General features: G+C 33.6%; 2 protein-coding genes across 2 annotated transcripts; one reads left to right on the plus strand and one right to left on the minus strand.

The window, feature by feature from the left end:
* Positions 1-982: 982 nt before the first annotated feature.
* LOC121234249 (uncharacterized protein At5g01610-like) lies at positions 983-4,501 on the minus strand. Its single transcript, XM_041130126.1, has 3 exons — positions 4,274-4,501; positions 2,860-2,914; positions 983-1,486 (listed from the first exon to the last, which is right to left on the minus strand). Exons 1-3 carry the CDS (start codon positions 4,358-4,360, stop codon positions 1,107-1,109), a joined length of 522 nt encoding a protein of 173 aa, XP_040986060.1. The 5' UTR covers positions 4,361-4,501; the 3' UTR covers positions 983-1,106.
* Positions 4,502-18,064: 13,563 nt separating this feature from the next.
* Positions 18,065-21,892, plus strand: LOC121234222 (protein WEAK CHLOROPLAST MOVEMENT UNDER BLUE LIGHT-like 1). The gene is made up of 3 exons (XM_041130082.1): positions 18,065-18,462; positions 19,294-19,447; positions 20,062-21,892. Exons 2-3 carry the CDS (start codon positions 19,346-19,348, stop codon positions 21,730-21,732), a joined length of 1,773 nt encoding a protein of 590 aa, XP_040986016.1. The 5' UTR covers positions 18,065-18,462; positions 19,294-19,345; the 3' UTR covers positions 21,733-21,892.
* The last annotated feature ends 900 nt before the right edge of the window (positions 21,893-22,792 follow it).

A 22,792-nucleotide genomic window follows, 5' to 3' on the forward strand; every position in this document is an offset into this window, starting at 1 on the left:
ATTTATTATATCTTGTGTGAGAGTTTGTAAAAATTATAATAATTAAATTAGATGAGATAGTTTAAATTTTTACACAAAACCAGCCTCAAGATTTTGTGTTATTCTAAGCAATATCAAAGTATTTAATGTTCATTTTTTTTAATACTTAATAGTTTAATTATTTGTTAGTCTTATAATATAAATGAAGGGGTGTAATCTTATCCTCTCCAAAAGCATCATATCATTAACTTTATTTGTGGTCTTTTAAATGATATGAGCTCGTGCGTGTGATAAATAGAAGTACTATTAAATAATTATTAGGTTTTTTAAGAATACAATTTTTTTTTATTGATTGGCACCAGATGTTCGAAAACAAAATCTCGACTCCCGACTAATTTTAGAAGTACATAGATTCTCGAGAGGGATTATACTACCAAACTAAGATTTTTTTTCATTTTAGCCAACCCCCCAAGGACTCTTGGAATACAAATACATTGTGTATCCTAAAGTGGAACTCAATAAATAACTGGATCTAACTTTTTCCAAAATCTCAAACCATCATGGACTCAATTTTCCATGTTTGCCAATGCTCACAATACTTGCCATTTTGTGATAATTTTCCCTGATCTTGATTTCAAAACTGGTTAATAAGTATTTGCAAAGAAAATAAAAGGATAAAAAGTATATTTTTCAGTTTTTGTTTTTTAGTTAAGTACTTGGGCAGTTCATCTGCTAATTCACTTAACAGATAGTTATTATGGGCTGCAAAACAAGATCCATTAAGATAAGAGGAAAATAATTAGGTAGCCGGTCAATTTATGCAATCTCACTTTCATCAAAAGGACTGGACCTACAAAGAAAGAAGACTTCCACAAAATGAAAAGATTGCTGAATCAAATGGATATACACAAATCCTCATGTTCCTCTCAACAATACCATCTCCTCAAAAAAAGGAAAAAAAAAAAAAAAAACCCCAAGTTAAAAAGAGCCACCACTAAGGTCGTGGAACAAGGGATAAGCTTCTCTTTTTATTTTATTTTATTTATACAGGTAACAATGAATGTACTGATGAAGAGATTCATGCACTAGCACAGCTTACTTCAGTTCAGAGATTTACAGTAACAACCTCAAAATTCTTCTACTTTAATGGCATTGCTAGGCATTTCATAGGCATCTTTGGCCCTTGATTTCTTCACACCAGCTGTGAACAACACTTTGTCAGATTTATAGCTTTCGACCGTTACACTTGTAACCTTGACCCACACCAGAACCTTTGTCTTCATTCCTTCTATTCCAGTGAGCTTTCCCCTTGACAATGTTCCTTTAACACGAGTGGCATACCGAACAACAGATGAATCCTTGAAGGTAACCTCACAGGCAGAGGGAAAATACACTATGAGCTTGGCCTTTAATTGATCAAATTCATAACATGTTATGTTCCGTGGGAATAGCCCAGGTGGAAGGTTGTACTCTCGGAGGAGATCTGGCAAGTCTTTCAATGGCTTACCTGTAAGAAGGTTAAGCTTCATAAAATCCTCACATGCTTGTAATGGAGATGTCTTTAATAAAGAAATGGCATCAAAATGATGCATAAGAGAAATGTGTCTGGAAACTCGGGATCGTAATGGATTCAAGCAACATTCTGGTTGTACCCTTAATGACATTTTCTATAGGTAGAACTACAGTTAGCAGTCTAAACTCCAACCCTTATTCTTTCTTCATGTGGGGGTAGCCTTTATTTGTGTTGCCAAAGATGCAGAGCCTGGAATTGCATAGCCTCAAATATGCACTTTGTGGGAAAGACAAAGCACTTATGTCATTCTAACCAAGATACATAAAATAGTGGAGCAGAGAGTAACCACGAAATATATATATATATATATATATATGTGCATCTTTTCGTGTATGGTAATCACTCCGGTAATAAGGAATCTGGAGTAAAATGAAACAGCAACCAGGCAAGCTACAACGCAAAATGGCAAAGAAGGCATGCCACCTACTATTAAAATTCAGGTTTTTGCAACCTTTTTTCAACTGAACTTAATGATGAGGTAAAGGGACTTGTGATACCCCATATGATATAAATAAGGGTAGGTAGTGTATGAAATCCCACATTACTTGGGAAGGAGAAGTTCTTGTTCTTTATAAGGCTCCAATAGAGCTCCAATTGTATCATTGACTAATCCTTTTGGAGTATAGGCCATGTGGTTTGAGCCTTCCATTGGGGCATTACAAATGGTATCAGAGCCTGTGTTATAAATAGTGTTACAAATGATGTTCAAAAAGCAAGAATGATGACTAGTGGGACTACTAGTTCCCAAATGATTTTCAAAAGGCAAGGATGATAACTAGTGGGACAAATGCTGTAAGCGACCCAATTATTGTTTTGATAGGCACTGTAAGTGATCCAAATTACTGTTGGATAGTAAGCATAAGACCAAATTCCCTCATGAGATATGGGATCTCCAGATTTCTGTCAATATGTCCAGAGGAATGTAATTCAGTGATACTGTCTAGATAAGGGATGATGTTCTATCATAATTGTCAAGAGACCCTCATGTGAGTTTCAATTTATGAAAGCAGCTGCCCTGCATGGGGGCAGCGTGTCATGGTTTCTCATTTCCTTTTTTGTTCTCCATGGGCAGCATGAGGCATGAGCCACCCATGTATAAGTGTCTCTATACCTGTGGTGGAGTAGTGCCTTCAACTTATGAGTTTCAGAAGCATATGGACAAAGGGGGGAACACTGGGATTAAAGAAGAAAAGCAAGCTGACGAACAAACACAGTTTTCTGAGGGGAGTCGCAAACCAAGGTCAAGGCCTTGAAATTACTTGCACTGAAAGATGGGTATATACGGTTTATAAAAAAGGGTTCCCTACCTTTTAGCTTGTTGAATATCCATTTGGCCTTCTCTTCAATGGTATTTGAAAAAGACTGCAATTATGAAAAAAAATGAAGTTAAAAAGAAAAGGTAGTTATCTACTTAGCATTGGCATTGAATTAGCCAAATGCCTTTTCATCTTCAAATTTAGCAAATATCATCCATATTTGCTCCACATTGAATTAGCTAAATTGTTTTCATCCAAACTATAAGCTACAGTAAATCCATTCTTCTTTTCAAATATGAAAAGAACTATAGCAAGTCTAAAAGTACTTTTTGAGATTATTATTTTATAGATATAAGATTTTATCATCTATATACATATGAGATTATTATATTATAGATTGTTAGATTGTGAAAATAAAAATGAATATGATTGTTGGAGGTTATTGAAGATTATAAAAATAAAATATAAATTAATTAAAAAAATATAAATAATAAAAAATAATAATATTTTATTATTATAGAGAGTGTGATGACTAATCCAATGTAGACTTCAAGTTTTGAATGATTAGCTAAAAGTGAAAAAGTTACATATTAGTCAAAATTTGAAGAATAGGATGGCCAATCCAATGCTAATGCTCTAGATACCATATTACAAATATATGGCATTAAAAATGTCACCAAAAGATAAATCTGATGGTGTTTTTTATTCCTTCAATGAAGCACTGCCCAGTCTAACTAATATACAGAAATGACTAATGAGCAATAAAACCTTCATTTTCCTTTCAACCATTACACAAATAATTGGGCAAACTTTTGCAGGAATGGAGAAACTTACGTACAAGCCATGATGCAAAGGCTATTTTACACTTAGGTAGAACATACTAAAGGAAGCATTAGAAATATTAGAAATACATACTAGAGTTTTAGAAAAAGTTCTCTTTCTCTCCCTCTCTCCCAAAAAAAAAAAAAAATAATGAAACACAAAACTTTTAGCCAGCAAAACATCTAAAACACAAAGGCAAAGACCCTCTTGAATCCTCAGCTCAAAAAATAAATAAAAGAGTAATAATATATATAGTCATGAAGTAAGCAAACTCCGTGCAATCGTGAAAAACAGTGAGGTATACTAAAAAAAATTAGTTTTTTATATGAATCTCCTCTTTACTCATTTTTTCTAAAAGATTGCGTCATGTTTGCACAATTGTAAATATCATTTCTCAAAATAAAAAATCCCAATTTCTCCATTATTTTTAATTTACCTGTTAACTAAACTATGCTAGATCGTGCAAATTATCAAGCGGCCATGTGATATCAAGCAGTATATTTTTTTGATAGGGTGTCAACTATCAAGCAGCATTATGCATATAAAGAAAACCAGCTAAGAAAACAAAATCTCAGAAGAATGCGAGAGCACTGATAGTTGGAACAGGAGGTAAAAGAAAAAGAGAGAGAAAAGTGGAACATACTGAGAGGTCTTCAGAGATGTTGGAGATCTCTTCCTTGGCTTTCTTGGAAATCCAAAAGCTCCCGACTTTTGTTAGAGCTTTCTCCATTTCCCTCTCCTACAAACTCTACCTCAATCCTCACTTCTCGCCCTCTTCTCTCCTCTCGGTTTCACACGAGGAGGAAGAACAAATTCGTCACCAAAATCTCTCTCTCTCTCACACACACACAGAGGATAATGTGTCACCAATTAAAAAAAGAGGGGTAAACTAATAAATTTGAATAAACAGCCAAAACGACACAGCTTTTGAAGTAAGTTTCTTTTTTATTGGTGTTTTTTTTTTTTTTTTTTGGCTTAGTATTCTTATTAGGCATAGGCAGTATTATCCATCTCATCTAATAATTATAATTTTTTTAAATTTTTACACAAAATAAAATAAAATATTCAATATTTTTAAATCTCAAAACAAAAATAATATTAAAAATATATATTCTAATAATATTTTATTTAACTTTCAATTTTTATCTCGATTCATCTCATCTCATCTGTAAAAACAAACGACGCGTGAATTATTGATACCCAAAAATAAAGAAAAAAGTGGTGAAAACTTGCAATAAAAATAATAAAAAAAAGGTGCATGAACAGACCGGTTGTTTTGATGCTTCAAAGAAAATAATGCGAGTAATGAAGTTTAATTGCTTTGTAAGATAAGATGGACGATGACATCAACATAACTTACCTATTACTTCAATAATGACACTTTATCTTGTTATTATTAATCACCACTTAACAATCAAGAATGACAATATATAATATAATTTTGTTTAAAAAGAATATTGTAATAAGAGAATAGAAGAAAATTATCTTCAACAATTACTCAATAACATTCTTAGGTGATTTTCTATTTTTAATTTTGTTTGCTTTGTTCGAGGTGCACTTGTGGTAAATTTTTTGTCTAAGATTAGTCGAGTTTCTATTTTCGAACAACGGTGTCAATCAAAAATTTTGTTTGTTTGGTCCGAGATTTATATAAAAATAGAGAATAAATGTTTTAAGATTTGGTTGTATTTATACGTTTTTCACTCCAAATCTTAAAATTCAAATATAAATTATTGAAGACATAATGCTTTTAAAAGTTTATTTGTATTTTTTTACTTGAATTATCAAGATGTCATTTTTTTTTTTCTTTTCCTCGTTTGTTTGTCCTCCGTACATACTTTTTATGTTTTCTTTGTAGACCTTCAATGATGCTAAGTGGATGAAATTGGCGTGGTCCTTCGGAAAACTCTCTCGTTAGGCTCGTTCCTAACTTCCTACCTCCCACAAGTCCTCCCACAGTCGATTAGTAAAACTAGTGGCCAAGCCACCTGCCCCCTGGTGTAACACCGAGCCAGTCAAGCTGTTCTACAAAATTTTGGATTTATAGTTAAAAAAAAAAAAAAAATCGTATGGAATTACGAATAAAATTTTTTTTAGAAGAGAGTTTAGGTCTAAGATATTTTTGGCGAAATATAATTTTTCAATAGGTTGGATAATTAGGTTTTAAAATCTTTAATAGATCAAGTGAATGTTCATCAGAAAAATTTATGAAATAAGTGTATTTATTTTAGGTTGAGTTGAGGCCCAAAACTTAAGATAAAAACCATTCAATAATCTCATTAAAGATCCAAGACGTGAGCCTAAGTATATTTTTTTACTTTATGTTATTGTATTTTATTTTATTTTCTTTTCTTTTTAGACTTAAGAGCCCAGTCCGTAGAATCGTTTTCCAGACTCCGTCGCAAGGTTTACGTCTAATTTCCATTTTCATGCAGTCACTCCATCCTCTCCTCTAGGTTTTTTATCTCTTTACTATATATATCTTATATATATGTGTTAAGCATCCTCAACTTAGATTCAGTGCCACTACCCTCTCTTCACACTTTCAGCCATCTAAACTTATCTGAGTCTCCACCCCCCATTGTGAACCTCAGTGCAGACCGCAGCCAGCCACCACCTTCTTCGTAAAACATCAACTGAAGGGCTCGGTTTGCATCCAGTAAACCGCCACCCCCAAAGCCAATCCACGTGCCGTAAGTCCACCAAACACAGTTCGCGCCGGTATCTCCGCCTCTCAAAGTCCACCACTCAAGCCGTGCACCACCACTCTCCGTGTAAACACCACCTCTGTTGCACTACCGAAAAACAGAGCACCAGCCTTCCTCCATAGTGAACCCCAGCGCCGCCACCCAACTGCTCAGCCTCAAGCGGGAATAACCAGAAGACGCTGGTCGTATGCCTAGGTCCGCCGTGACCACCCTCGGTAAGCCAAGCTCTGTCTCCGTGCTCTGTCTCCCACCGTTCTCTCGCTCACCTTTCCCTCTCTTTCTCTCGTGCTCAGCGCAGTTCCATGGAAGCTCCGCCACACTCCTACCGCGCCACCACAGCCCTCCAGCCAGCCCCATCTAGCCTTATCCCTCCACGCGTACCTCGGTTTCCCTTGGGTAAGCCCCTACCGCTGCATACCAGGTGTTATTCCCGTGTATTATTTGTTCATCTGGATTTTATTCTTATTATAAGTGATGTACGTACATAGTATATATATATATATATATTTATATATATATAAAGTGTTAACTTGATAGTTGAGTTCTATTACCAGTTTTACCCCTAGTACTGTACCTTCCAGAAATATGTTTTCGGATGAGAGGTATTTTTTTTGTTATGTTTAAATGAGTTTTGTTTTAAGCCTTATAAAACATTATTTTTGTGTTGAAAATATTTTAATAACATTGTTAACTAAAGGAAGTAAACCTATTTTTAAAAGAATGAGTTTTTCATGACGTAATTTATAAGATTTTTAAAGTAGTCTAAGTATTTTATTAATTTATAATGCGTCGTCGGTACTTTAGATATTTTTAAATATTACTTTTTATTGAGTTTCGTAATTGTCTTAATACCTGTTCGATTAAACCTCTTATTCGGTACAAATTCAATTAAGTGGATATTGATGGTTTTAGAAAATGATGGTATTTTAGGAATTATGAGAATCTTAGGTTTTGAGATTTTAAAATATGTTCTTTTAGCATTTTAGGTTTAAATATCGAAACACGTGGTTGATTGAAAATTTACGGGAATTACGTGATTTTTATAGGTGACGATTAATATTTGTTCGGCTTGGTTTGAGGAAATTTTTTTGAAGACTAAGGAGTCCAGGTAAGCGGGATCTTTATACTAGACTTTGCATAAAAATAAATAAAATGAACTGAGGTTGATTTTTGAAAAAATATGCATACTTTGTTCTGAAAAGAAATTTGAGATGATCTCAGTTATTTGTTCTGTATGACTCATGAAATTCTGTTTAAGAACAAGTACTTTCTGTCATAACTGGTGTAGACATGAGCAAAGTTCTGGCATTTTGTTTCTAAACTATGCAAAAGAGAGCGAATATGAAAAATTGTGTATAAATTATATTTTTGTGATCTGATTATATTCTGTTTTAAAAATGTTTTGCACTTGATGTGATATAATGTGATTTCTGAAACCTCTGGCATGACGTTCTGTTTCTGTTTTGTTCTAACCTTACCACTGGTGTAAAACTGTGGCCTCTGTTTGGGTTGGTACCAACTTTTCTGTTTCTGGTGCACCCACTTTGGAAACAAAGTGATTTTCTACGTGGTCTTTCCTATGTGCATACTAGGGGTTTCGAGAATGATAAGGGGAAGATTCACATTTTGTTTTTGCTCGGTTAGCCGCCTGGATTTGCACAACCCTACTACGGGGGTTAAACATAGAATTTTGTTCTAATATGATGTTTCAGTTATGTTGTGCCAATAAAAGTTTGAATAATAATATTTTTGAACTTTCGCTCTGATATTTTTAATAACATGTTCTGACTCTGAATTCTGAAATAAAAAAAAAAGTGTTTTGTTCTGCATTCTGAAATTTGCAAATGCTCATGTTTGCATACTAATATATGTTCTCTGCTTACTGAGTTGTTGATAACTCACCATCTATCTCCATAATATGTTTCAAATAATTTTGATACACCAGTTGGAAGTCAGGAATAGTGAGTACTTGCAAGTGTTCTTGATCATAGAAGACTAAGTGCCTTAGGGTACAAGGACTTTTTGGAGAGTCTTTTTGGTAGTGTTGATAGTTTATGTAGCTATGGTATTTTGACTAATAGATATTCCTAGTCTTTGTGGAAATGTTTATGTATTTTATCGAGACACTTCTGATGTGCCCTTATGTAGGAACATGGATATTTTTATTGAATAAATAGGTTAATATGTTATGGAGACTCTGGTTTATTTTAAAAGTGTTATAGAGATGATTTTTGGTAGCATGAGTTAACTCTCCGGACCCTCAGGGACGGGGCGTTACACCTGGGCCCTTGCCCCATCCCATTTGGGTGAGTGCCCCCCCCCCCCCCCCCCGAATGCCGGGCGGGTGGATTGGCCCCCAAGTTGTGCATCTACTCATAGATCTCATTGCCCCAAAACCTTTTTTTTTTGTCCATTTTGGGTTTAGAATTTGTTTCTAGGTATTTTTGGCTTAGAATATGTCTTTGGAGTATTTTGGGCCAATTTTGGCCCAAAACCAATTTTTCACTTTATTTATATATAAATATAAAATTTGAAAATCTAAAATATATAAAATTAAACTTTATCTCTAAATATACGTCAACCTAATAAAGTTGTTAACTAATAATTCTAACATATTACAGGTAAATCTAAAAATATTACAAGTTAATCTAACAATATTACAAATAGTTTGAATAATTTAAGAATAACAATGCTACAAATTATAATACATAAAAAACAAAATAAAGGTAACAAAATAAGAAATTATTTGACAAAAATCTTTTACTGAGACCCCCAAACTCCAAGTGGCATCAAAAAACCTGAAAAAAAAAAAAGAAAAAAATGGATGAAAATGAGGATAGGAATCATATGATGTCTCAAAAAGAAATGAGCCTCAATTTGAAAAAATAATGATACGAGTACAAACTACAAAAAATTAATTAACAAACTAATAGTGTATTAAAGTCAAACTATCAATGAGCGGCCAATGTAGATTGAGATGGAACCTCTTTTTCTAAAGTTTTCCCTACAACATTTGAATTTAAAATTAAGTTTGTCAAATAAATATAATACAATCTATTATAAGCAAAAACAAAGAATGAATTAAGAGCGATTACCGCTTCCAAGGTGATTAACATCATCCTTCCCATAGCTCTTCGTAAAGTCTACTACTTTCTGAACCTAAATTGGCTTCTATTTGATTCAATTCTGAGTGCAAATCAAAACCTTCAGAGTGCTAATAGACAATAAACTCCAAAATGTATCCAATATGCACCCCTAGTGCTAAATACGGACTCTAAGGTTGCAGTAGAAAGCTTTTAACAAAGCTCTACTTGCAAAGCAATGGTGGAGACTTTTCCAACAGCCTGATTCTTTGTTTGTTGTTATACTTAAAGCCAAGTATTTTCTGGAGGGTAATGTGTTAGAGTCTAATCTGGCTTGTAAACCATTTTTTACTTGGAGAAGTATGTGGAATGTTGGAGATCTTTTTAGAGAATGTCTCATTTGGAGGGCCAGAAATGGACAGAACCTAGGGATATGGAGTGATAGGTGGACTTTTAAATCTCTTTTTTCTTGATCCCAACATTTAGCTTTCTCAAGGGATACAAAAGTTGCAGCATTGCTCAATCCATCAATGGGCTAGTGGAATACTAGTTTGATTAATGAATTATTTCTAGAGGAAGATGCACAAGAGATTATGCGAATGCCTGTGAGTCCATTAGGTGGTAATGATAAGTTGTTGTGGAGGAGTATTAAGAGTGGTTATTTTTCTGTATGCAGTGCATACCATCTTAAAGCATTCACAGCAATATGCTAAATTGAGTTTCCATGAAATGGAATTGGAAGGTGATGCAAAAGAAATCGTAGATTCCATTAAGTATGCATTAGGAGAATTGAGTCCTTGGGCCAGCTTGGGTAAGATATAAAAACAATGATATCATTTATGTCATCTATGTTAGCTTGGAAAGTGAGTCATGTAAAACGTAAAGATAATCAGGTTACTCATTGTCTTGCAAAGCAAGCTCTGAATCTAAGTGTTGATACTGTCTTGTTGAGGAAGTTCCTTACTATTCAACCACTTGTGGCTACTGATTGTATTTCTAATTGTTGAATGAAATATATATGTTATGGTTTAAACAAAAAAAAAAAGAAAAAGAAAAAGAAAAAAGGAAATAGAGATGGCCAAAATACTAGGGCTATCTCTCTAAGGACTAGATACTTAACAGTATTTACCTTCCATCAAGCTAAGATATCAAATCCTCCACATATGGGTGTAACTTTGCTGACAAGTATATTTCAAAATCTGATTGGCTGTTCAAATTCTTCCAAAGCTCATGGGTATTGTCAAACCTCATATCCTACTTACGCTTTTTTGGCCTATCGATTTTGGGAGGAGACGTTGGATAGTGTAATCACTTTATTAACCCCCACGAATGCAGTGAACTCATCATACAACTTATTGAGAGTATCCTTGACCTTTAACACAAGTTGATCTACTCATTCCTTCATGCTAATGTTTTCCAACCCATACATCATTTTAACAATTTTGTACCACAGGTCAAGAACAATAGTGTCATAGAGTAGAACATCAATCCTACTCAAATCTTCCCAATATTATTCATACTGGAGCCTCATATTCAATGCCACAATATGTAAAGTAGGATCAACACTTTCGTACATTTCATCCAATTGCTCATTCACTTGACAAACTTATTGAAAATATTCATTGGATGTTGCATATAAACAACCAGAAATGGTGCATGTGACATCATAAAAGAGCGTAAAAATTTATATAAAAACTGGATATTTTCACGATCAATATTGTTGAGCTGCTTCGATCTCCCTTCATCCTCCTCATCAAAGTGGTAAACATATTGTATGTCCTAATCACCAATGGCATCAAAGGCCTTTCAATACTGTTCAGTCGTTTTCAACATTAAAAATGTTGAATTTCATCTTGTAGGAATATCAAGACACAAGATTATCTTACATTAAAAACCCACAACATGAACAAAGGTCTTGAATTTCTTAAGTCTAGTATGTGAAGATCTTACAAACCTCACCGCATTTCTTACTCTTGTAATCGACTTATGAATATTTTTCAAAGTATCGATCACAATAAAATCGAGGACATGTACACAACATTGAACATATAAAAATCCACACCTAAATATAGGCATATTTTCCTCTCTAACCCTATTCTTCAAATACTCAAGTGCGGTATCGTTAGATGATGTATTATTAACTATTATTGTCACCACTCACTACAAACTAGACTCATTTATTCCAAACTCCACCGCCTTTTTAATGGTGTCACCTTTGTGATTGCCGATTAAAAAAAAAACTTAAGAATCTTTTTGTGTAACCTCCAATCACCAAAAAAAAAAAAAAAAACTCAAGTTTTACTATTTAATTTAAGACTTTGACTTTTTTCGAGAAAGTTGCGATCTAGGTAATCGGGACCATTTGTTGTGACTCTTGTTTTTCCATATAGAGTGGTTGAAGTTCATCATGAGACAAAAGGGACATTCAAGGTTTGCATAAGTTTGTGAGTTTTCCAATGTGTTACACCATTGCACTTTCAAGGACAACATTTAATTGGAAATCGGGGGAGCACTTCTTACATTTTTTTTTTTTCATTTTTGTTATTCTTTCCCATTGATGACAATGTGTTATTTAAGTTTGGAGAAAGAGAGTTTATATTTTATTTTAAAAGAAAAAGAAAAACAATTATTTGTGTTTGGTAAGATGAATAAAAAGCCTATGATAAGAATGTGGTTGAAATTGATTATAATTTTTAAGGGAAAAGTCTTATAGCTTGAGTCTATTTGTTAATCCTTGACTTGATTTTCCTTAATTTGAGATTTTCTATATTCAATAAATGCTTATCATGATCATTATTTGTTTTGCATACCTAGAAAAATCTTATGTAAATATTGTAAATTAGTATGATCTCAACAAACTCTAGATATTGTTTGATGGCACTTGAGGTGAAATCCTAGGCAAAATATTACTTGGGAAATGATTTAGGCATTCTTTGAATCGATTGAGCCTTTCAAACTTACCTATTTATTATTTTTATCCCTAGTCACCCATTTGAGCTTTGTTGAATTATACTTAGGCATTGCATTTTTTTTTTCTTTTAAAACATCATATTCCATACCCTATTTGAGTTTAAACATTGATTTCCTTACCTTTCAAGAGAAACATCTCATCTCATCTCATCTCATCTCACTTCATCATTACAACTTTCCCAAATCCCCACACAAAATAAAATAAACAATTCAACTTTTTCAAATCCCAAAACAAAAATAATATTAAAAAATATATTCTAACAATATTTTATTCAACTTTTTAACTTTAATCTCATCTCTGAAAACAAACGAGCCAGTTTCCACAAAGTTAAAAAAGCATGGAAGGTGTGAGAGGTAGAAAGTTTACAAGTAAAGTTTATCACAACCCATGTTATTAAAGTCATAAGTTTGGGGGTATGAAAATCCAACAAGCAGTTGGGAAGTCAAAAAAATAATCAAAAGATCTTTGAATTCTTAAGTATATTAAAAAATTAAAAAAAACATCTTTGAAGGTACGATCAAGAGAAATATTTTGAGAGATTCAAATGATTGAGAAGAAGTATATGTGTTTGAAGTAAGTATGCTCTATTTGTTTTGTTTGTGTTTAAAATTAAGTTCTCTTATTTTGTTTGAATCATATTTTTTCTTTGTACCCCTCACCTTAGCCTTACATTACAAGCCTAATAAAGACTTATTGATCCTTGGTAATATTTTTGTTCTACATTAATAGAAAGTGATTTGAAAAACAAACCTATGGAGTTTGAATTATCAATTTCATAACTAAAGATCCATTATATATTTATTTGTTTGCATAAAATTATCCAAGAAACTAATAATGAAGTGAGAATGATAGGTATGCATAAATGAGAGGATTGTTAATGAGGTGGAATTGAGTTTTTAAATTAACTTTTGGACATGTGTGATATGGAATGATTCCTTTGGCTAGCAAAATTTAAGTTTGGGGAAATTTGATAAGTGTAACTTTTACATGATTTTTATTATTCTTTTAATTATTAAAATTGTTAGTTTTCTTTTATTTCTTTTGATTTTATTTTTCTTTATTTGCTTGCGTTTGAAGAAATAAAAAGGTTTAGTGTATTTTATTTCTAATATATAAAATAAGTCAACTTGCTCAAAATAAAAAAATAAAAAATGTTTAGTGCAAAATGAGGGCATTTTGAAACATTCAATGAAGGAAACAAGGGCATAATTGGAAAGTTTATGATTGAATCAAGATAAGGCTGAAACAGATTTTTGAAAGTCCTTAATGGCTTACGATTCGCGTGAAGATGAGGCTAAAGTATATGAATTATTGTTGATGACTGGTGAAAAAAAAAAAAAAAAGAGGATATTACGGAAACTTTTTGACATCAGGAGAGGGAGATCTTCAACAACTTGGGGGAATGCTTCATCAACCTATTAGACGGAAGATTGTTTTATTCTTTTCTTTCTAGTTTTTTTTTTTTTTTTTTCCTTATGCATTCCAATAAGAACATGGTTGATTACAGATTTGTTATCAACTAATTTTATTTTTCTAGGACTTTAATGTAATCTAGCTAGCTTTGAATACACAATTTAAATTTCAAATTATTTTATTTCAATTTTTTTCGTGTTGAGTGTTTATCCTTAATCTTAGTGTTTAAAATTTTTTTGCTAATTATTATTTGATATATTGAATCATAATGAAAACGAGAGGTAATTTGTGATTAGAAGTTTTTAGGATTAAACACCATTAGTTAAGCGAAAGATAGAAATATTTTACTGCAATTAGTTTGATTTTAGATTAAGAAAAATCTAAAAAATTTAATGAATCTTCAAATAATTTAATTTACATAGAGATATGATGGATTATTAGGTGGAGATATTTATAATGTTATTTGAGAGAAAACATCGAATAATTAAGGAATTTATTTTGCACCAACTTGAAAATTGAAATTTTATAATAAGGAATAATAAATTGTTTGAGATTAGTTAGTTGAAATCAAAAGTTCAAGATTTATTTTTATTATCTCTACAACCTTAAATTTTATTCTCTTTTCTTTTAATTTATTTTTGTCAAGCATTTTAGTTTAATTTAAGTGTTAAAATCTTTAAAATTTTGATTTTATTTCCAAATAGTAAATAATTTAGTAAATTTCAATACTCAATAGCATAATTAGTCCTTATGAGTTCGACACTCTTTCTTTTAAAACTTTACTACTTATTACGATTTTGTTCACTTACAATTATTTTCACACCACTGATCTTGCATACTCAACTCAAGTTCTTAGCTAGTTCATGGACTAGGCAAGGAAAGCACATATCACTTCTACTTATAATGTTCTTCGATATCTCAAGTCTACCATTGGTCAAGACTTGTTTTATTTTGCTACTTTTCAGCTTATTTGAAGGCTTTTACTTACTTGAATTGGGCTGGTTGTCTTGATTCTTGAAAGTCTCTTATTGGGTATTGTGTTTTCTTTAGTGATTCTTATAGAAGTCTAAAAAGAAAACTACAATCTCTAGAAGCTTAGCAGAATTGGAATATAGAACTATGGCAACAACCTGTTGTGAAGTTTCTTGGCTTCTAGCAATTCTTCATGATCTTCAAACCTCTCATTCTCAACCTGCTCTCTTTTTCTTTTTGTGACAATCTGGCACCTTTGCATATTGCTTTCAATCCGGTGTTTCACGAGAGAACTAAGCACATCAAGATCAATTTCCACGTAGTTCGAGACAAAATTAAAAAAATGGAGAGTTTTGGCCGGTAGTCTAACAACAAAGAGAGAGATCGAAAATTTAAAAAAGAGAGAGAGAGAGAGAGTATATAATTTTATTGTTTAGATGAACTACGCGACTATTATATGAATTTATCTTGGATACTGTGTAGCTCACAACCATTTTAGCTCATGTATAGCTAATCCAATACAGTCTTGTTTTATCATGAGTAATGTTAAAAACAACGGTGTACAAATCATGTTCATTCAATTTAAAAAATAGTATGGCTCATCACTATTAAAATGTGGATTTTTTCAATTGAATCTTAAATTTCTTAATTTTTTTTTTTTTTAAATGCACGAAACTTATATTCTTTAAAACTGTATAAATTTCATATATTTTAGCAACTACACATTTTTGCTAATCCACATATGAGGGCATTGGAGAGATGGCTTTATGTTGTCGGATGGATTCTTTAAGAAAAACTCTATTTGCAGTTTATCATTTTAATGAAACGGTGCAGATTGGTTGGTGGAGGACAAAGTGAAGCTCAGCTTTTGGGAGGAAAAAGAGAAAAACAAACGAGTAATTCTATACAACTACCTATTATGCCGCAACTTTCACATACCAGCTGACCTGTAAATTTTTTTTTTTTATAAATGAAACGCTCGTTTTGGAGTTTAGTACAACCAAATTAACCGATTGAAATCAAAATACAATTCTCTCCCTCCATTAGATTCATACTCTTGTCAAAATTCTCTCACTTCTCTCTAAACTCTCCAAACAACCGATTCCGGCTTGAGGGGTGGGAGCTTCGACTTCTCCCCCCCTCCCTCCTCCCCCTTCCCTTCATCTCTGTCCTTTTTTTTTTTTTTTTTTTTTTTTTTTTTTTTTTTTTTTTTTTCAGGTTGAATAAGGGAGAATTGTCGATCTGAGACTTTTCAGTGACCAAAAGACTACACGCGCCTCACCATGGTCTTGTCCATCTACCGATCTACAAGACCACTGAATGCAGCGCCAAACGGAGTGACGCGTAGCCCGCACACGAGGGTTGAAGGTTGGCGGAGTCTCTCACGTGCCACCGCGAGAGCATTTTGTACGATCTTCCTCCCAACGTGGTAGATCCGGTGTTTTTTTTCAGTTTATTGGTAGATTCGATTTTTTCAGTTCTTCTATGTATTTTGCAATTTCTGTTATGTTTTTTAGGTAAAAATAATAAGGAATAGGCTATTGGACTTGGTGTTCATAGCAACAGAGTCCCGTTCTTCCTTTAGGAGGAGTCAGAGAGATATGAATCTTCCTTTTAGGGAGGACGAAGATAGTTCTTCTCTTCTTTGGAAGAGGAGGCGTTTATTTTTGTTTTTACAGAACGCTCTTTTCTGTTATGAGAGAGTTCATAGAAGTTAAGATAATGTCCATCACAAATAAATTTGTGTGTAAGAGTGCCCCACAGTAGATGCGTTAGTTTGGCTTGTAATCCAGATTTTTTCCTGTATTAATAAGTCACAACTGTAATTTTGAACTCATTAATAAAATAAAGTCTATTTCTTATATATATATAAAAAAAATCTCTCCCTCCCCGTGTTCCCTCCCTCTCCCACTCCCAACCCACCTCTCCAAGTTTGTCTCTCTTTCACATGATTTCGTGGCATTGCTCATCCTCCGAAAGCAACTATCTAGTGCCGTCTCCAAGGGTAAGAACCGATCGAAAGAAGGGTTTTTTTTTTTTTTTTTTCCTCATGTTGTGTGTTTTTGTATTTTTTGGATTTGCGGTACAATGCTTTATTGGATTTGTATTTTTGTGTATTTTGGTTGCTGATTTTGGATATTTTCTTATTATTTGTTTCTTCTCGGCTACTGTTTTCTTCTATTTTTAGATATGTATTTGGTTGTTAAGAAAATGTAGGGAAGATCTTGATCCAAATTTTATATATGGTGGTGTTCCCTTTTTATGTTTTAGTGGATGCCAAACATTTGTTTACATACTGCAAATATACGAATTTTGTTATTCATAAGCCCCACACACCATACTTTCTTTTATTTTTATTTTTTTAAAATTATTTTATTATTTTATTTTTCTTAAAATAATTAAATATTTCTACTCATTATTCATATACCAAATATTTGATAAGAGAAAAAAATTAAAAAATAATAACAAAAAGAATGGTATGTAAGGCTTATGAATTGAAGTTTTCTAGTATTATTATTCAATTATGTTATATATCAAACTATTAAACTTTTTTTTTTATTAATATGTAATTTTATTTTATAAAAATATTAGTTTTTTTTTTATATGTTATTAGTTTTGGATATTGATAATAAAATATTTGATCATAAATCCAATCATGATTGCGAATTATTTATATAGTTATCATTGTATTACCCATTTATATAAAAGGAGCTAAACGGATTGAAACATGTTAAATGAGTTTTTTTTATATTAACTTAATAAAAATTAATTATTAAATGAGATAAGCGAGTCGTATTTTGACACTTGTTAATTAAACGAGTTAAGTTCGAATTTTAAGATCTCACCCGTTTGATTAAACGGCTCGGCCTCAAATTGATTGATATAATCCAAGACTCATGACTTACCACCACATAAACATGCTCACAAACATGAATTACCATCCTCGTCTAAAACCATTATAAAACTTAAAAAAATTAATTTGAACATGCTTCAAAAATCACAAGAATACTGCCAAAAAAAATAAAAAAATCCCAAGAATAATATAATTATATAGATTATAATTAGGAAGCCGTCTTGCCAAAAACTTATGGCCTAATTGCTCCCCTCCCCCAACTCAAAAAAATAAAAATATTTTAATTACATAAAAATGAATTTATAAGTTAATGTGTTTTGATATAATACGTTAAATTATAAAATTATTTTTATTATAAAATAAATTTAATAAATTCTATAAAAAAATTTGTTTATTCTTAAAAAAAAAAAAAAAAAAAAATTATGGAGCCGTCTTGAGAAATCTTAACGAGAGAGAGAGAGAGAATCGCTGTCTTCGAAACTGAGAGGCAACAATGGCCGGAGAAACACAAAAAGCCAGAAACATGAACGAAAATAAAGTCCGTGAAATCCTAGGAACCAGAACTACTAGAATTGGAATGTGTCGATCCCTTCGAGGTTCATGTCCGTCGATCGTTCCTTTCCTTCTAACCCCCATGGACCCTTCGATTCTGACAATATTCACCGCCTCGATTCCTCCCAAAAACAAAAAAGAACCAAGAAGCAGATAAAGCGGCAGTTTAAGAATACAGTGGTTCATTCTAGGAAATATCATCACTCCTCGCTTCCCCAATCGCATTTTCTCCTCATCCTCCCTTCGTTTTCTCAGAAAGTCGGTTGGCCGGAATTCCAGGTATCTCTTTCCGATTTGGTTGGCCAGAAATTGTAGGACAATGAAATAAATTAATATCGTTGAGCTTTAATCTACAGCACAGAGCTTGATAAGAACGAGTAGGAGCAATCAATTCCGAAAATTTCTTTTTCATTTCACTCTTATAGTTCATCTTATATACTTTAGTGCAATTTTTAAAGCTTGGTCGCTATCTCATTCTGGTTAGGAAGTCCTTGCGGATGTAGAAACTGAGATTCATGTAAGTAAACTACATGCTTGTAAGGAATCCACATCACTTTAACTGCACAGTTCTCTATGTTCTTTCAAGCTTACGTGTAAAAAGCCTCATTTATAGTTGGCTTTAGGCACTTTAAGGAATTACTATAGTTCTATGTGACATTTAATACCTGAAAATCCATTCTTCGGGAAAACTGGATCTTTGTAAGCATGTAACTAAAGCTGCAACTGAATTTTGGACCAAAGCCAATATTGATTTTAGGCACTTTTTTTTTTAATCTTTTATAATGTCTGAACTAGTTTCTTTATGTATCGAAGCTCTGCTCTACTTGGGAAGGAAATGGAATTCATCCCTCTTTGGTTTCTGTATTGAAAGACATCCATTTTACTTAAATTTCTATTTGTAGTAGCCCTTTCATTTCATGTAAGCTTAGTGTTTTGTGAGGAGAGACTTGTATGCTTGTAGAATCTTACAATTTCCCATATTTAACGGAGCAAAGGCTTCTATAGTTACCCTGTTGCATAAGACTTCGTGTATTTTGAGTGTGCGCGCGCCCGCGTGTTAAGGCATAAAAAGCTTTGGGGTAAGCTAATTTTGATTTAAATCATTTGCAGATTGCGTTGCGGAGTTTGGGAGAGTACTACTCGTTTTCTTGATATTGTTATTATGGGTGAGATTGATACCAAGCCTATAGAACCAGTCCAAGTTGCTCTCTCCTTGTTTGGTGAGAAAGGTGATCAGAGGAAATCTTGGTGTACCAGCAGCGATGTAAGAACTTAATGCACATCAATATAAAATAGTTGATGTTACAAATTAAATATCAGTTATGACATATGATATAAACTCCTTTCTTCATAGAACTGAGCCCAGACCTAATTAAGGTGTTTTTGGTCTGACTGGATCAAAGTTTAGGGTTGACTAAATAGATAATACTTGTGCTACTCCGCATGTGTGTGTTGTATACATACATGATAACTATATGGTAAAGTTACTGTTTTTTATTATTTCTTTTTGTTTCTTCAATTACCTGTCAAAAAATTGGTAAAGTTTTTAGGATCTTATTTTGCTTATGGATCAGACTTTGGTGTATTTCATGGAAACCTGTGAATTCAAATTCCAATTTGAATTGGATTTTTTAGGCAAACATTTGAATTTTGTATTTGGGCCACTGCAATAAAGTTGGTTGATTTATATGGCATACATTTCTGGCATTTGGGAATTGTATGCATAACCATTCTTAAAACATTAGGTGGAAAAACCGTTCTCATACGAATATCCCGTATCTTTTTTGTTTTTTTTTTAATTTTTATTTTCTAAGCAGCATATTGTATATACTTATTTGTAAGCAGTCACTATTTGTGTCATTTGTTCTTTTTTACCAGAGGGAATGTGAGAACAAGAAAGAGCATGAAGACCTGTTAAAGGATCTGGCCAATTACAAGGTGCAACTGGAAGCCAAGGACACTGCCTACAAGCAAGCTCTTCTTAAGCTCGAACAGCACCAGAAGTCAGCTGATGAACTTTCTATCGTGCTGAAAAATACAGAGATTGAGAGAGATATTCTCATTCATGAATGTGGAGAGGCTAGAACTCGAGTAGGTGAACTTGATTCCAAGATAAAGGAGAAGGATGATCAACTATTGGAAACTATAAAGACACGAGAGCAACTTACACATTCTCTTAGTGAGTTAAAGGCCACACAAGGAGAACTGCTCAGCATGGAAACAGAACTTGCTCTTGCCAGGGATTCTAACCGGGAGGCCATGACACAAGCAGAACTGATGGAGACTGCTGCCAACATGGAAAAGGAAAAGACACAAGAGCTTTTAAGACGCGTCTCAGAGCTCACCGAAGCTATTGCTATGTCAAGACTTGCTGCTGTCGAAGCAGAGAAAGAAAAGCTTTCACTATTGTCTGAGAAAGATGCTGAGATAGAGTTAGCAACAGCAGCGGCAGTTCAAGCACAGGTGACCTTGGAAGATATGATAAAACAGGTAAAAATGATGGATGAATTGGAAAATCAGCTCATGACCAAGTCTGTATTTATTGATATGCTTCAGTTGCAACTTAAGCAAGCAAATGAACTACTTAGTTCATCTGAAAAAACTGCATCTTATGCCATAAAAGATTTGAATGAGCTTCAAGCAGATCTGGAAGTCAAGGAGAGAAAAAGTTTGGATCAATCAGCCTACACTGAGGCATTAGAAATGGAACTAAATCAGTTAAAGCTAGAGCTTCACAATTCAAAGGAGGAGGCATGCCGCTTGAACTGTGTTGCTGAAACACTTAAACGTGAGTTGCTGGAGGTAAAGACTGATATGGATGAGATTAGGTCTAGAGAAACTAAAGCAGAAATAGAGGTGGCGCTGCTGAAAGCTGAGCTTCACAAAGGGAAGTCCAAAATTGCAGCAGCAGAAGCTGCAGAAGCAAGAGCTGAGAGTGTTAAATCTGGGCTATATCTTGCAGTTCAGCAACTAGCTGTAGAAGCACAGGAAGCAAAGAAGGAAAATCAAGGAGATCATCTGGCTGAAGAAGCTGAAAACTCTGTTCTTGTCAACTTCCAATCTGAAAGGGCTTTCCAAGATGTAGAGCCTTTCCAAATTGATGAGTTGGAAACAGAAGAAGAAGGGAAGAGAGATGAGGATGATAGCCACATAACAATTTCACTGAAAGAATATGAGTCCCTTATTAAAAAGGCCGAGAAAGCTAATTACATGCATGTTGTAGTAGGGGAAAATGCAGATCAATTAACTTTGCATGAAAATAAGTACGAATTGGAGAATTTGAAGAAAGAATTAGAAGTTGCAATGGTGAAAGTTGGGGAGTTCAGGACTCGTGCAGAACAGGCTGTCAGCAGAGCTGAGTTAGCTGAGAAAGCTAAACTTGCAATTGAGGATCAGCTAAGGAGGTGGCGAGAGCATAAGCAACGGAGAAAGGCTGCTCTAGCTGCACTCCGGGAGGAATCTGCTCCTAAAGAATTTTACCCTCCTCAATCTGACAGGCCACCTGCAACATATCAGCCTCTGGGTAAGGTTCTGAACATGAAATTTTAGCGATAAAAGTTCTTCTAGAGTTTGGTTCAATTAATATATTTGCCAATGGTGCAAACTGTTTCCTGGACAAAGATTGATTATCTGAAGTGATTTATATAAATTGATTGTATAAATGATTGTAGTGTTATATTCTATATTTATGATGCAGTAAATGCTTGCAGATTTCAGAAACTAAACAGACCCAAGCAAATCTGTTAGTACTTTATCTGTCAAATCTCGACCCCTTGAGAAAGGAAGGGGGGTGTGGGAGCCCTTCACTCAAGACTCCTTTGAGTAGTAGCCCCCGAGTCTCATTCAAGTAATTATTTCTCATGAACGTGCTAGAGTTTATCTGGCATTAGGTCTCCAAGAAATTTGTGTCTAGCTATGATAGAACCCGATATGGTTTCCTAGGGGTCATTTCTTTGCTAATTGTCGATCCGCCTTGTTCTGAGAAGAAATGGTTTTACAATTAAAAGAGATTCCCAGGAAAGATGACCGAGTTTGTACCGAGTTTATGTCTGGAACTCAAAGTGAATTCGCTAAGGTGGATTTATGATAAGAAACTTTTACCCCTTCAAAGTTGTTTGTTTTACTCTGATTGAAATCCTGAGTTTAGAACTCACACATGGACAGCAGAGGACATCATTTTCTAAAACAGACTTTGCATTTTTAAGGCTCAACTAGCATTCTGAAATTGATCCAGTTTAGCACTAGATGAGAAAGCACCGGGTATTAATGACTACCACTAGCTAATGGGCCTGTCTCCAGCGCAGGTCTTTGCTAAGTATTTGTTAAGCAGACATACTTAGTGCACTGATCATTAGTACTGAGTGAGTCCATCCATAAGCTTATTTTCCTCCCTTGTCAACAACCTAATACCTAGCCAGGGAGAAGAATAACAGACAGGAAGGAAGTGTGCCTGATGTACCATGCCAAGAGAATCATGAAGGCCTCAGCTTCTTCCCCCGCACCCACTAGTTAAATCTAGAAAAAGGTTGATCACCCGAGAACAACTATCCATCTTTAAAGGAATGTAACAAAGTAAAAATGAAAAACTTCCTTTTTTTCTGTGCATATT

Source organism: Juglans microcarpa x Juglans regia, chromosome 6D, assembly GCF_004785595.1.
Source record: "Juglans microcarpa x Juglans regia isolate MS1-56 chromosome 6D, Jm3101_v1.0, whole genome shotgun sequence".
In the NCBI taxonomy this organism is placed as follows: Eukaryota; Viridiplantae; Streptophyta; class Magnoliopsida; order Fagales; family Juglandaceae; genus Juglans; species Juglans microcarpa x Juglans regia.

What these genes read in the sequence shown, in the direction of transcription:
- LOC121234249 (XM_041130126.1), bottom strand. Translation starts at nt 4,360, where the DNA reads ATGGAGAAAGCTCTAACAAAAGTCGGGAGCTTTTGGATTTCCAAGAAA. An exon ending in ACATCTCTGAAGACCTCTCA is followed by an intron (nt 2,915 to 4,273) that starts GTATGTTCCACT and finishes TCATAATTGCAG; the next exon opens with TCTTTTTCAAATACCATTGA. An exon ending in GATATTCAACAAGCTAAAAG is followed by an intron (nt 1,487 to 2,859) that starts GTAGGGAACCCT and finishes ACCTTCTTACAG; the next exon opens with GTAAGCCATTGAAAGACTTG.
- LOC121234222 (XM_041130082.1), top strand. Translation starts at nt 19,346, where the DNA reads ATGGGTGAGATTGATACCAAGCCTATAGAACCAGTCCAAGTTGCTCTC. An exon ending in CTTGGTGTACCAGCAGCGAT is followed by an intron (nt 19,448 to 20,061) that starts GTAAGAACTTAA and finishes CTTTTTTACCAG; the next exon opens with AGGGAATGTGAGAACAAGAA.